This window comes from Camelina sativa, chromosome 5 (genome assembly GCF_000633955.1).
Source record: "Camelina sativa cultivar DH55 chromosome 5, Cs, whole genome shotgun sequence".
Classification (NCBI taxonomy): Eukaryota; Viridiplantae; Streptophyta; class Magnoliopsida; order Brassicales; family Brassicaceae; genus Camelina; species Camelina sativa.
In genome coordinates, this window is record NC_025689.1 from 11,434,634 (window position 1) to 11,450,740 (window position 16,107).

The 16,107-nt window shown below is 34.2% G+C and overlaps 1 protein-coding gene and 1 pseudogene across 1 annotated transcript; both read right to left on the reverse strand.

Annotated features, from left to right (window-relative positions):
- On the reverse strand, positions 8,866–10,926 carry LOC104789149 (pentatricopeptide repeat-containing protein At4g17616-like). The gene is made up of 3 exons (XM_019245265.1): positions 10,787–10,926; positions 10,212–10,695; positions 8,866–8,882 (listed from the first exon to the last, which is right to left on the reverse strand). The coding sequence occupies exons 1-3, from the start codon at positions 10,865–10,867 to the stop codon at positions 8,866–8,868; spliced, it is 582 nt and encodes a 193-aa protein (XP_019100810.1). The 5' UTR covers positions 10,868–10,926.
- Positions 10,319–12,010, reverse strand: LOC104786551 (annotated as a pseudogene).

Consider the following 16,107-nt stretch of genomic DNA (forward strand, 5'->3'; position numbering starts at 1 on the left):
AGTTGAATTACAAATGTTGTTCTCTTATATAAAAGATAACTTCTTCTGCTTAGCCAAGTGACAGACATGACAATAAGCAGGCTTCTTATTCTTGTGTCCTGTAGTTCCCAAAGTTTCAGAAATCACATCCAGTCTTGAGTAAGAAGGATGTCCAAGTCTCTTGTGCCACGTACTAATATCCACCACTGCATTCACTAGGATTGCTTCTGTATTGAGCACATAGAGCTTGCCAATGCGACGACCTTTACCAATCATCACCCCCTTGGTAGGATCCTGTATTTCGCAACAAGTAGTATCAAAAATCACGCGAGAACCAAGATCTGAAGTCAAAGAACTGATACTGATGAGACTTAATCTGAATTCTGGGATAAACAAGACATTCGTGAGGAGTAAGTCTTTATTTAGACGAACCATTCCCACTCCACTGATCGTAACACACTATCATGTTGGCATGTTCACATAACTTTCCACAGATGTATCCAAAGAAACAAAACTATTTCTGTCATGAGACACATGGTGAGTTGCACCAGAATCAATCACCCATGTGTCTACGGACAGTGTATGTTTTGAAGCAGCCAGAATTCCAATAAAAGAATATGTATGGGTAGAGAATGAGATACCAGGGTGATCAAGTGGAGTTTGTGGAGTTTGAGAAGTACTCGCAATAGTAGCAGGAACAGCTCTGGGAGAGGTAGATTGAAGCTGAGAGCTAAACAGAGCAATGATATTCTGTAGCTGATCAGGAGAAAGATTTCCAATCAAGCTCTCCACATTAGTTGGAGTCTTATCCGGAACTGGAGACAAAGAAACCTGAGCCGCAACTATCGGAGATTTCTGAACCTTCTCATTGAATTTCCCTTTTGGAGTGAAGCCAGGAGGAAAACCATGTTTCCTGTAACATCGATCAACAATGTGTCCCACACGATTGCAAAAAGAGCATATTGGACGTCCTTTGTTTGGACCATTTTGAAAATACATCACACCCGAAGAGAGTGGTGAAGGAGAAACCATCTGAGGTGTAACTTGTGAAACTTGAAAAGCTGTGGGAGCAGTGAGTGTGGTGAACCCTTTCTGGCTGTCATCTTGGTCCAGGATGTGGTATACCTCTACCAGAGGAGGTAACACCTTCTTTGCAATGATTTGTCTGCGAACAATCGCATAAGATTCATTCAGACCAGCTAAGAATTTCACCGTTTTGGCTCTCTCTGCCTTCTGTTGCAGACGAGCACCTTTCCCACAAACACAAGGATCATCTGGTTCCTCTGAACCATCTAGCTGATCCCAAAGAGTTTTGAGACGAGTATAATACTCAGACAACGACATAGAACCTTGACGAAGGTCTTGGATCTCTTGAGTTAGATTAAAAGTGCGTGGGAGGTTAGTCATATGGTAACGACCATAGAGATCTTTCCAAATATATGTAGCATCTTTCAAACGCAAGATACTACGATAGATATGAGGAGAAACGGAGTTCAATAACCACGACTTAACCATACTATTGCATCTAGACCACAAATCAAAGTTAGGATCTGTAACCAAGGGCCTAGGCAAGTTTCCATCAATAAATTTTATCTTATTCTTAGCATCAAGAGAAATACGCATCGCAAAACTCCAGTCATCATAGTTCGTTTCATCTAAACGAAGAGAGATGATACTCAAACCTGGATGATCTGCACTGTGTAGATGGAACGGAGAATGAGTGGGATCAGCGAAGATCGGCGATGTGACAGCTCGCGAAAGCCCGGAAACCTGAGGATCGGCTACTGGGAGAGTGATCGGAGCAGAATCATCAACATCGGAGTTCAACCTTTGCGATTGACGAACAGCGGAGCTCGATTGTGATTTTATTTTACCCATTCTTCGGTTCGCACGAGATGCGATCACCATTGGAGTACGAGATGAGCTCAAAAACGAAGAAAAATGAGCTTAACGAATAGAAACAATCAAGGATTAGAGGTGGATCTGAGCTTTGATGGCTCTGATACCATATTACAAACGAGAGAGAATGAGGAAGAAGAAGTTTGTTAAAGGTATTTTCTCATTCAATTGATCCAAAAATAGCTGTATAATTTGTGTTATATACAAGTATACTAAACCGAATACTAAACCGGTTAACNGAGGTTAGTCATATGGTAACGACCATAGAGATCTTTCCAAATATATGTAGCATCTTTCAAACGCAAGATACTACGATAGATATGAGGAGAAACGGAGTTCAATAACCACGACTTAACCATACTATTGCATCTAGACCACAAATCAAAGTTAGGATCTGTAACCAAGGGCCTAGGCAAGCTTCCATCAATAAATTTTATCTTATTCTTAGCATCAAGAGAAATACGCATCGCAAAACTCCAGTCATCATAGTTCGTTTCATCTAAACGAAGAGAGATGATACTCAAACCTGGATGATCTGCGCTGTGTAGATGGAACGGAGAATGAGTGGGATCAGCGAAGATCGGCGATGTGACAGCTCGCGAAAGCCCGGAAACCTGAGGATCGGCTACTGGGAGAGTGATCGGAGCAGAATCATCAACATCGGAGTTCAACCTTTGCGATCGACGAACAGCGGAGCTCGATTGTGATTTTATTTTACCCATTCTTCGGTTCGCACGAGATGCGATCACCATTGGAGTACGAGATGAGCTCAAAAACGAAGAAAAATGAGCTTAACGAATAGAAACAATCAAGGATTAGAGGTGGATCTGAGCTTTGATGGCTCTGATACCATATTACAAACGAGAGAGAATGAGGAAGAAGAAGTTTGTTAAAGGTATTTTCTCATTCAATTGATCCAAAAATAGCTGTATAATTTGTGTTATATACAAGTATACTAAACCGAATACTAAACCGGTTAACTTATATTTACATCTAACCCAATAATAACCAAAGCATGATGGTTTATTGAAGTTATACCGTTGAAAGAGATTCATAGACCTCGTCAACAGAGATTCATAAATTGGTGCATACCGATTGGTGTAACAGCTTCAGCGATCGGTAGAATGGAGGAACGTCCAGCAACCTTCTTTCCTCTTTACCTCTTGCTAAAAACCAAACACCTCTAAAAACTTGACAACCCTAAGCTTTCCAACGGTATAAAGAACATATTCTGGTTCCTCATGGTTAGAAGGGAAACTGCTTCCGAAGTTGGTCACCACGTAGATCGAATCTACACATATACGCCTAGCTAGGGACCACAATCATAACTTTCAAAGTAAAAACGCAAATGACAAACACTGTTCTCATGTTGTTTAATACGGTTTGAACCTCAGTTTCAATGCTGCATCAAGACTGGTCGGACCATCTCTCCCTTTATCTCTTTTTTTTCTTTAACTATTTTTAAATTTCTGAAAAATAAGAAAACAAGATTTACCAAAAATATATTCAAAACAAATTTGTTTATTATTATTAAAAACCTTCCTTTTTATTTGACGTAAAACTCAAAAAGAAAATTAAAATATTTTTACAATAAAAAAAGTTTTAGATAAAATCCATATCTATATTCCTAAGACACTTATTAATTGGTCCAGCAACTGCGCCAAAAAAATATATTGGTAAAAAGCTTTACCTTTTCTCTACCAGGAACCCAGAATAGTGTCCAAGAGTTCGTAAGCTCCAGTACATTGATAAACTTGAAAGTAGAGGACGGTAGCCATGTTGCAGTATATACTCCATTGAAGTTTTTGTGCTTTCTTAAAACTAATTGGGTATGGTCTTCACTTATTAGTTGTGGAGCAATGTCTTTGTGGTGGTTGATCTGAGTTGTTGGTATTACGACATAGTTTAGATGCACAGCCATAAAACATAATTGCAGATACCTAGCATACTGAATCTGGTAGCAACTAACATCAGTGAGAGTGGCTTCACTTCTTCAGACACACGCAACGCTGTCCCTGGAGAATAGTTTGTTGAAGCAGCAAGGATGATATTAAAGCATGACAAGCTCATACGGGAAGGTAAATAGAAACATGACATAAACTACACATTCAAGGAATCTGAATTACAGCTTGAGATCGATCCAATGATTCTTGTACCTAAATATCATGTGTAGGTGAGTATAAGTTATCGAAGAAGGAGCCTCAGAGCCTAAAATATCATGTCTCGAATGTAATTTGTTTGTTATCTTATCGAAGCAATTATATAAAAATATTCCTAGATATTACGACGTATTTTCATCGTCGTTTCTTTGAATTTTGTTTCGTTTCTCAATTTCATAATGCATACTATGCAATCTTTGATTTTGAAATGTTAACAAAGTTTCTAATGCATAATAACTAAGGTTTTTGGGATTAATACATTTCTCACGATGTTATTATTATTTTTTTATTAATTTGCAGGACAGGTAGCATAAAAAAAAAGATAAATACACAAATGCAAGATAACAACAGAGATTATATAACACTAGATCAACTAAACAGAAAGCGTTTTTATAGTCGGACGATAGTACGTCTTAAAAAAAAGTGGGAAGCCAGAAATTTTTTAAAAAACAATGAGCTCATTTGAATAAATTTTCTCATAAATAGAATAGGGATTAAGAAAAATATACAGAAAATTATTAATTCTAAAAAATGTAAATACTTACTTCTATATAAACATAGATCGTCTCATATTATTCATCTAACAAAATAAATTATTCAAAAATATTGCTTTCAACTTTTTTCTATTGGTCAAACTTTTTAAATGGGAAGACAAATTTCTCTTATTTTTAAAACCAAAGTATACTCCTAGTTACTACTTTTTCAGTTTGGAATAGGTAAGATTAATATGTTGACCCAAAAAAAAATGGAAGATTAATATATGCATCTTTTTTTTTTCTAATACTGTATTTTAAAATTTACTGTAGTAGTTTTAGTTTGTTTTATTTAATTTAGATTTTCATCTTTGAATTATTTGAGATTCATACATTATCGTGCTTATAATTTTCTATTATTTCATTATTTATGTCAATTTTTTTTTTCTAATTTCTCAACCTTGATTGGTTTGGTCATAGACCTTTTTTCTGCAAACAATTGTTACCATTCGTTCAATTTCAAAAGCAGATAAAGGCTAGAAGGTCATCAACCTAATGATTGGAGAAAATAGACTAATCAAACAAAGCCTAAAACAAACATAGATAAATTGGAAAAACATAAATCGTTATTGATAGATCCATAGGAGCTTGAAGACAGAGGCTGGTACATCATGATGTGTCAAAGAAACGTCAATGAATACATTGAGAAATTTAACATTAGTTACTATCAAAAGATTTTGTGACGTTGGAAGAGGGTATTTAGTTTCATTGGTTGCTGGAACAAGCCACTTTGAGATATCTAAAAGACGTGAACATGTTCTCTACACACAGGAGAAGGGCAGAGCCGAGATTCTCTCTATAGTGGAGGAGGTTGGATGCAAGGTTATCTCCCCAAGAGAGGAAGGTGGTAGATGATGGACGCAAGGTTATCTTCCCAAGGGAAGAAGGTGGAGCGAAGGTTCTCTCCATGGTGGAGGAGGTTGGACACAAGGTTCTCTCATAAGGGAGAAGAGCAGAACCGAAGTTCTCTTTATTGTTAGTTATACACTAATGTGATGTAGTTTATTTTTTATTCAAAATATTTTTTGAGCCAACAATTTTAGTGATTAAAGAAACTATGCAAAAGTGAAGTAAAGAGACATATAATAGTTGGCTTAATTTGTTCATATAGACATTTTCTAGATGGTAGTAAATAATATATTTGTAACATACAATATACCTAGGTGTAAAAAATACACTTTTAATGGTAACATACATAAAAGATTTGTATATAGATATAAATCAGTGTATTATAGCAATTTTTTTAAAATAATGTACAATAAATTTTAATATATTTTTATTGATTATTTATTTACAAAATTTTAAACCTGCATATCGGGCGAGTCTTAGTATATATAATACACTTGAATGTTAATAGATTTTTTTTTCTTGATGTGGACAACCCTAAATGGAGAGATAACTCTTAATATATATATATAAGGTATATATATATTATAATTAGTAAATAAATATAGATAACTTTGAATTAACTTGATATTTTCAATACACTTTAATGTTAATAGATTTGTTTGTTTTGCTTTGTTAAAAAAAAGATTTGTTTGTTTTGCTGATATAGACATCTTAAATGGAGAGAGAACTCTCATATTATAGATATATGTATAAGTTTTTTTGTTATATATTTGTGTTATATATAGACATATATATAATAACTAACCATAGTTATGGATAACTTTGAATTAAATTAATATTTTCAATACACTTTATTGTTAATAGTATTGTCTTTTTTGATGTGGACACTCTAAAAAGAATGTCTCCTATTATATATACTGATTATCTTATGTCTCTTCTAAAAAGCGAAAAAACACAATCAGAGAGACAAAAAGAAGAGACGCGAAGCCTTATCATGGCGCTAAATTTGGGTTCTGTTGTCACGCAATTAACTCGCCGAGGGAGATCAGTTGTGTCTTGCCGCTATTATTGTTCATCACCTGTTAGCAATGGTATGTTCTCTTTTATTCCATATAAATATTCTGAGTCTCTGAGACTGGTACCAATGTTTATGGTTGATCATTATAGAGTCGATGGGGTCAAGGATGGTATTTAATGGGATGTTTGTATCTATAGGTATGAAAGAGTTTTTTCTTCCTTTTGATTTATTATATATATATTGGTATTCAGGTTCTAGTGTATATCAAGAGTTTGCACCGATATCTAAGGGGAAGGGGGCCGAAGAGCTAAAAGCAAAATCAAGTGACCATTGATAAATATCTTTTGAAGCTTTATCCTATCCAGTCAGTCGTTATGGTCTGATATATGGAGTAGTCTTATATCAGACGCAATAATTATATTTAAGGAATTGTCTTTTTCTTTTGTTCAAATATTATGTATATGGTACGAAAATGAAATTGAAGCTTGGCTTATGGTTTACTAGTAGTCATTCCGTGCTACGCACAGATTTAGTTTACATTGTTTTTGGATATTTTTATGTAATTTTGAAGATTGTTAGTTAAAACAATATTAAATAAATAAAAATATTATGTAAGATTTGAGATATGAGGGTTAGTAAAATGTGTATCTTTCTAATTATAAGAAAAATTGTAGTTAAGAGCATATGGAACATTTATTATTTAATTGGACAATAAATGCACTAATCTTTATATCAATTAGGTAAATGTAATTTCTACTTTCTCCGGTTTTTTACTTGTCGTTTAAGGTTTTCTTACACAAATTAAAAAAAACTATTAAATTATCTATTTTACCCTTTATTAATATATTTTATAAATATTTCATTGGTCAAAACTTTATAATAGTAGAGATAAAACTGGAATATTCACCAAACATTTTAAATGAAAACCAAAAACGACAACTAAATTAAAACAGAGAGAGTATTTCATTGTTATTGGAATCACATAAACTATGTGAGAGTAATAAAAAAATAAGAATAAAGCTGGAAAAAAAAACTATGTGAGAGTTATAGATATGCAATCATTACATATTAATATATTTTCTTATATATGTAATATTTCTAAATATTACTCCCTTCGTTTTACATTACTTGTCATTCTAGACAATTTTACACATTTTAAGAAAACAATTAAATTTTCTATTTTACTCCTCATTAATACACTATTTCATTTGATATCATATAAGTAATTAATAAGCTAAAAGTTAGGGGTAAAACATAAAATTTAATTCATAAAGTTGCATCGTAAATACAAAACGACAAGTAATATGAAACGAAAAATTAACTCTAGAATGACAAGTAAAAATAAATGGAGGGAGTATTATTAATCAGTCATTGCATTACTCTAAATATTATGAAGTTACAAAAATGACAGTTACTACAACATATAAGATTGATGAGATGGAATAGAAAAGTTAATAAAAATGTGTCAGGTTTATAAAAATACATTATTGTGAATTAATAACTAAAATTGTCTATTGTTTTAAATATATATTCAAGAGTTATATATTATAAATATAGATCTCTAAACGGACATCTTAGCTAATCAAATCATGAATTTAAATATATATTCACTTCTCTCTTTAAACAGAAATTATACAGTTATCTCTTTATCCAAAAAAATATATTCAATTCTCATTTAGTTATTTAGAAATTAGATATTAAAATATACTTTACTTTATTTTAAATGGATTGAAACAAAATAATGTAATAGCAGATCATGTGAATTATTTATATTAAAGTGTGAAAATAAAAAATCCAATTATTACTCGACATTATCCGACACAACCCAAATATTATAATCTTATATCCTTAAACTATTTAAACATCAAATTATTTGTTAAGCGAAAATTTTATTTTGTAAATTCAATTGAATAAATTTGTTACACTAAAAATTAAAAGAAACAAAATGACACTTGTGAAAGAAGAGAGCATCAAATGATGATCTTTTGGAGCTTTCCAAAAGAAAACTTTACTTTATTATTAGATGATATAATATAGTAAGGTTTCTTTCAACTCTTACTCTAAGAATTTGACGCCCAACATCATTATATATTAAAATTATTTTAAAATTAAATACACATGAAATTATTTATTGTCTTTTATAAATATTTTAAAATGATTGCATAAATCATCAAAAGATGAACAAATAGTTAAAATAATTTACATTTGTGGAAAAAATATTTAAGACTTAGTAAGATAATATTTTTTTCTAAAGTTAGGAACTTCCCAGACACGGATGATCCGAACAATAACACTATTGTTACTGGTGTTTTGTTGTTCGTTGGAGATTGAATCGAGGATAGAATAGAAAGTAAATGTTTTAGTTTTCGCAATAGTCTGAAAGAGGATGTGTTTTTATGGTAATAGGTTGTTTTTAGAAAACTAAACTTTATCGAATGATTGAGCCTTTAAGAGGGAGAAGAGATTGAAATCAAATATTAATGATCATAAGTTCGCAAGTGTTTCAAAATAATAAGTTAAAAGTGAGAAGTAATATAAACAAAAATGAAAATTGAGGAGCATAGTGGGTAGATATAAGGCAATGCATAATCAAACATAAATGATTATGTTTATAATTTATTCTGAAATTCCTAATATGAAAACTTATAAATTTTATGTAATTCAAAATACCATGACGTTTGAATTAATAAGTGTGAATCGAACAAAATAATTGTAGAATTAGAACAAAATCATCTCACAATCTTACGTAATTTTCTAGAAAGTAAGCTTAAAAGTTTAATTTATATAAAAAAATTTTAAAAAAATTTATACTAATTTACTTAAATAATATCATCCCAACATCTTACTTAAATTTGATTCCACTTGTCTCCGTGAAAATTATATAAGATTCAAACACAGAAATTAAACCCAAGAATTCAAACCTATAAATTTAATTTAATGTTGGTAGAGTTCCAAGATGAAACCAACTACAGACTGATATAAGGTGGCTCTAGATTCTTGGGTCTACATATGTTTCTAATTAAAGAAAGGAGGAAGGAAATGTTGATGGGTTTTTTTTTTTTGGTTTTATGGGCTTGTAGTTAATTAGGTCCAAACTATTGTTAATTAGGTCCAAAAAAAAAAAACAGGTGTCAGAAATATAGTAAGCCAAATGTCATCTCCTTAGCAAAAGTTGAGAAAAACTTCTCATATTATATTGTTGGTAGAGTTCCAAGATGAAACCAACTACAGACTGATATAAGGTGGCTCTAGATTCTTTGGTCTGCATATGTTTCTAATTAAAGAAGGGAGGAAGGAAATGTTGATGGTTTAATATAGTTTATGAATTTTATGAATTTGAATAAAAATATCATAATGGTATCATAACATAACCTTTAGTTTTAACATANAAACTATAGGTAATTAGGTCCAAAAAAAAAATACAGGTGTCAGAAATATAGTAAGCCATGTGTCATCTCCTTAACAAAAGTTGAGAAAAACCTTCTCATATTATATAAGACTAGGATAGTACCTGCGCTACGCCGCGGGCAGTGTTTTTGTGTTTTTTTGTGTAATTTTAATTATTGTGTGAGGTTTCTTTTTTCCTTTTTATTATGTGTTGTTTTGTGTTTTTTTGTAAGTCTGTGTTTAATTAAAGATTCATTATATCTTTATATCTTCTTGTTTGTGAATTGTTTTGTGGATGATTCATTGTGTGGTTTTGATTCCCTGTATTTGTTTCTTTTTTATTGATTGATATAGTTTTTTTTTTAATGTCAATTAACGTATATGTACTTGGTTTGGAAGTGCTTTTTGTTTTGATTTTTTTTTTCAAACAGTGAATGTTGTTTGTGGAACAAAATGAATCATACGTGGCCAAATCCATGGGATGACCAGCAGAAACCATGTCGTCAAGAATATCATGAGTAGCTTCTAACCAACCAATAGCAACACAAGCATCAACGACATCAGCACATAAACTGGATCCACCTAGCTTAAACAAAAGCTTTGATAGCTCAGGGAGATTATCATGTATCTTGTACCCATATACTAACTTGGCAAGAGTCTTGTTTGTGACAACAAGCTTCGAATTGGCATAATTGACACATGTTGCTTCAGTGTCAACTCCTAGTGATGAATCTCTCTGCAAAACCTTGGGAGAAATCTGGATCTTTAACCCAGATCGATTATGGTGAGACCCAATAGACAAAACCCGAGGCTTTTCGGAATCATATCCAAGATCATGAACTAAAAACCAAGTCCTTACTCTTGCATATATCTAAGACAAGCCGACCCGCAGAACCAATATCATCAAATTTGAACTCGAGGCTTAACAAATTATCAAAAAAATTCTGAAAGTGACAAAGAACCTGAGGCGGTAACTGAACAATATGCTCCTTGAACTTCTTCAACTCATCCCGCATACCATTCATTTCATAAATGCAAGACATGGTCACAAATTCACAATCGAGTACGCATCCGCAATGACATCAACTTTAGCCATCAGCTCAATAAGTTCTTGGCCTTTAAGAGATAAACCAAATCTCACACAAGAACCAAGAACAAGATTAAACAAGACCGTATCAGGACATCTGACATAATCAAGTCGTTCCAAACAAGGAAAATTGCAATCAAGGAAAACTTAAATCTGATTTATCACAATGCTACTCGATAATCAAATTTTCAACTATTAGGATAGCAAAAAAAAAATGAGAAACTTTGATTACTCTCAACACACAAAACAAAAAATTCATCTCACCAAAGGACCACAAATTGAATTGAAATCAAAACCAGTGATGCATAAAATAGAGCTGATGCGAACCTCAACCATGTCTTATTGTGAAGAAGGCAGAGAATTCCTTGTCAACCACAACACTTGCTCCACCGTTTGTTTCAGGAGTAGGCACGAAGCTGGATTCTAAACTCTCTCCAGAACTTGTATCTTCCTCACTGAAGAGGCTTTTCCTGCATTAACTTAAGCATATTAAGGAATCCATTGTTTCTAGAAGGAGACAGACTCTGCTGCAAACCAAGAAGAAGAGCAAAATCAGGCGTAACCCTCAAAATCTCAGGGACAGGTCTACCAGATAAACCCTGGACTAAAAGAGCAGCAATCCCTTTAGTGATAGACGAATCAGAATCAGCTTCATAGAAAACGTTGCGTTGGTCATCGAAGAAAGCCCAAACCCAAACCTGAGAAACGCAACCTTCAACTTTATTCTCCCTCGTCTTGAATCAAGGATCGAGTGGTTTAAGATGTTCTCCGTAGAATATAAGCTGTCTGTATTTAGCTCTCGGCTCTTGTACCGATTGGAATAGCTTCACTATCTCTTGTAGATTCGGAGGAGAAGTCTTCGATTGGTTGAAACTTGAAAGTCTTCAGAACGCGACGGAGATGAAGCTGATGGTGGACGAACGTTTCCGGTTGAAATTTTCTGGAAGGTGATGATCGTCCGACGAAGTAAAGGAAGTTCCGAAGCGGTCGCAAAAATCAGAGCTTTGGCCGGATATTGGTCAGAAGAAGCAAACAAAGTTGGTTTGATCGGGCCGTACTCGGCGACGAAGAACATAAATCACTGCGTTTAATCAAAATCGTTTTTTATTTCTTTTGTGAAGAGAAAAGCTGAGCTGTATTAATTGTTATAATTTGATAGGTGGTTGATTTTTACTGAGGTGTCATTACCTACTTCAAATCTACAATACAGAAACGGATGTGTTAGAAGAGGAAAGCAACACATTGTGTTTTTATTGTATTGATACTCAACTATTAAATGATGACTAACTTTATATTATTATATAGCTTCCAATATAATGATTCATTCTTAACTATAGTTTAAAGTCTGTCCTAAGCGGAACTATATGCAACACATGTTTAAGGAGTTCCAACGAATGTCAAAAAAAAAAAAAAAGGAGTTATAACTCGCTGAACTGAGATTACACAAGTTATGTTTCAAATGGGTGAGGATCTTTCATCATCATCACCTAACCTTGAGCAATAAATCACTCTTTGAGCTCAGGTCTGGAAACATGTAGCGTCCACGAGGGAAAAGAGGGTTATAAAATGAAGCCAAACACTAATTTCTTTTTGCAATAGTCCAATCCCATTGTGTCGGTAAAAATGTTTTACCAATAATAAAACCACAAGTGCACAATTATATATACGTAAAAAAAATTAGGGATCAAATCGACAGCGACTAAAACAATACACGAAGGACTGCATAGAGCATATTAAACTAGATCAACATAGGAGTCATAGTAATAATCTAAGTCATAAGTAATACTATAAAATTACCCTAAGGTGTCATAGTGATAATCTCAAGTAATTCAATCAAACATTAAACCTAATCCCACTTTTGATGACTTGATGTCATCATCTCTTTTAGTAGGCTTCAGGTTCACTCCTGATCCATGGGCTTGCCTCTTATAGTGGGTCCCACAGCCATTTTAGTACAAATTGCGATAACAACAATTTGTAGAAACTCTAACAAGAAGAAATTGGAAAGTTCATCTCCAGTAAAAGAAGAAGAGAATGTCGGAAGCTCAACCGAAGTCAATGGAAGAGTTTTGATACCATAATAAATTCCGGTGATTGGAGAAGCGAGCAAGAAGAAGAACTAGATCGGAGATGTAACAAACTATTTATTCATAAACTTGAAAAATGTATTACACGAAGACTAAGCGAGTTAATGAGTATACAAAATTAGTTATATATCAATCTAATTAACTTCATTTAACCGAACATTTGGTTTACCAAGCTAACCTTAACCGGTCATATAACCATAGCTATAATAATTTGCATTTCGACTTCTTGCGCTCATCGAGACCTGGAATTCGTGAGAGGAGTTTGCTGTGCAGCCAAGAAACTGTGCCATATTTAATTTATCTATCAATATAGTATATCTTTTGGTTGTTGTGGTAACATTCACCGTGGATAAACTGCCGTTAGAAAGTTTCCGATGCTTTGAAGTTGTGTCTCTTCTTTTATGCAAATCTTTGCTTTCGTATAAATGAGGAAACAGTATTTTTATTGCATTTCTACTTATCATTTTGTTTTTATTTTTCGTATCTTTTATCTTTTTATTTATTTAATTAGTTACATAATTTAGATTTGTGTTTTCAATGTCAATTTAACCGGTAGATAAACATATGATGATTTTTTTAGTGAACATATATACGTCATTATGCCTACTCAACAAAAAAAAATTCTGACCATCCACTTCAGCTTTTGAGCTCGTAAAAAGGGGATGAAATCAAAACAGATCCAATATGTTTTCAAGAAAATTTTAAGATTCGAACCCAATTCATAATCCACTCGTGCATCATATAAAAATATAAACACAACATACAGTTTTGCATCATATGAAATAATACATGTTACGAATCGAGCACAGATTTACTCAATACTCTTGATCAATCTCTCTAAGACTCTTGCAGAATCACTCGATAAGTTTGAAAGAAACGAAACAAAGAAGGAATTAAGAAACGCGAGACACAAGAATTGTTAACCCAGTTCGACGAGATCGGTATGATCAAGTCTACGTCTGGGGCCGAATTAATCCAGCAAATCTACTAGAAAAGAGAAGTATACAGCTCAATGAGCTTACAACAATGGCGGATTCACTCTTTGACTCTCTCTCTCTCATGATACAAAAGATCAAAGAGTAACAGAATGAATGAAGAAGATAAAGATAAGAAACGATTCGTTTCTGTTATAACAGTCAAGACTCCACTGCAGTTAGAGACTCTGACTTTCTCTTCTTCTGATCGGTTTAATCAGCAATCCCAAACCGGAAATAACCGCCTGCTCCAATTATTCATAACCCAGCTAAACCAACCAGATTACTGAAATTGAATCAGAACCAAAACCACAACACTCCACCTTGATTCTATTTCACCCTTTCTATCATGAACCTGCACTCACATGGACCTGACTTTCGGCTGTGACGAACTCCTCGTCTTAGTTGAGCAACTTTAGAAACTCTAAAGCTGCTTCAAACTTCTTCACCGGTATGCCTTTAGTAAGCATATCTGCAGGATTTACGGCAGTGTCGATCTTGAGCACCTCAACATTCCCTTCTTCTACCACATCCCTGATAAAATTGTACTTCACCGCCACATGCTTAGTCTTGCCGTGAAACGTACTGATCTTGGACAAACAGATAGCCGACTGAGAATCGCACCATACCAAAACCTTGTCTTGCTTAAAACCCATATCTTCTAGTAAGCCTTGAATCCACAAAGCTTCCTTTACAGCCTCAATTAATGCGATGTACTCTGCCTCAGTTGAAGATAACGTAACGATGCTCTGAAGACATGATCTCCAACTTACTGTATTTCCTCCCACAGTAAAAACATAACCTGATGTTGACCTTCTTCTATCAAGATCACCAGCATAATCAGAGTCACTAAAACCCTGAACTCTATAATCCTTTGCCTTAGTATACACCAATGTCAAATCCTTAGTTCCCTTAAGATATTTCAACAACCACTTGACTGCAATCCAGTGAACCTTCCCTGGTCTACTCATAAAACGACTTAGCAACCCTACCGCCTGAGCTACATCAAACCTAGTTCCCACCATTGCATACATGATGCTACCAATAGCACTAGCATAAGGAGTCTTGCTTGTATCAATGCACTCGGCATTACTCTGCACAGACGCCAGCTTGAAATGAGCAGCCAAGGGAACATCAACTGCATCAGCTCCGAACATATTGAACCTTCGAAGCACCTTCTCCACATAATTCGCTTGAGACAGCTTCATAACTCCATTTTCTCTATCTCTGATTATGTCAATACCCAAAATTATGCTAGCTGGCCCCATATCCTTCATCTCAAACCTTTGGCTTAAAACCTCCTTGAGCTTCTTTATCTCTGACATATCCTTAGCTGCCAACAACATGTCATCTACATATAATAGAAGATAGACATATTCACCTTCGCTTACTTGCCTCACATAGACACATGAGTCATGTCCACTTCTCGAAAAACCTTGCTCCAAGATGAACTCATTAAATTTCCTATTCCACTGTCGCGGTGCTTGTTTTAACCTGTACAGAGACTTCTTGAGAAGACACACCTGATCTTTACCTTCATTTACCTCATAACCTTCAGGTTGCTCCATGTACAGCGGTTTGTCTAAATCACCATGCAAGAATGCCGTTTTGACATCCATCTGCTCCAACTCTAAGTCACCTTGCACCACAAACGACATCAAGATCCTTATAGAAATATGCTTAACCACAGGAGCAAATACCTCATCATAATCAACTCCCTTTTTCTGAGTGAACCCTCTAGCCACCAGACGTGCCTTGTATCTCTCTGGCTCTACTCCTGGAATCCCAGGCTTCTTCTTGTAAATCCATCTACAACTGATGACCTTCTGATCCTTGGGACGATCAACATTATCCCATGTATGATTCTTCTTCAGAGAGTTCATTTCATCATCCATTCCTGAGTTCCATTTTTCCCATTCTTGACTATCTCTAGCTTCATGATAACATTATGGTTCCTTCACACTCAATGTCTTCAGCTGCCATGAGAGCAAATGCAAATTGAGCATAGTCCGAAAGCTTAGTAGGAGGTTTAATATTTCTCCTTACTCTGTCTCTGGCCAATTGATAATCTTTCAAACTGCTTCCTGTTGCAGGTAATACTTCTTCAGGCTCAAAGTATTCAGACTCTGTCTCCG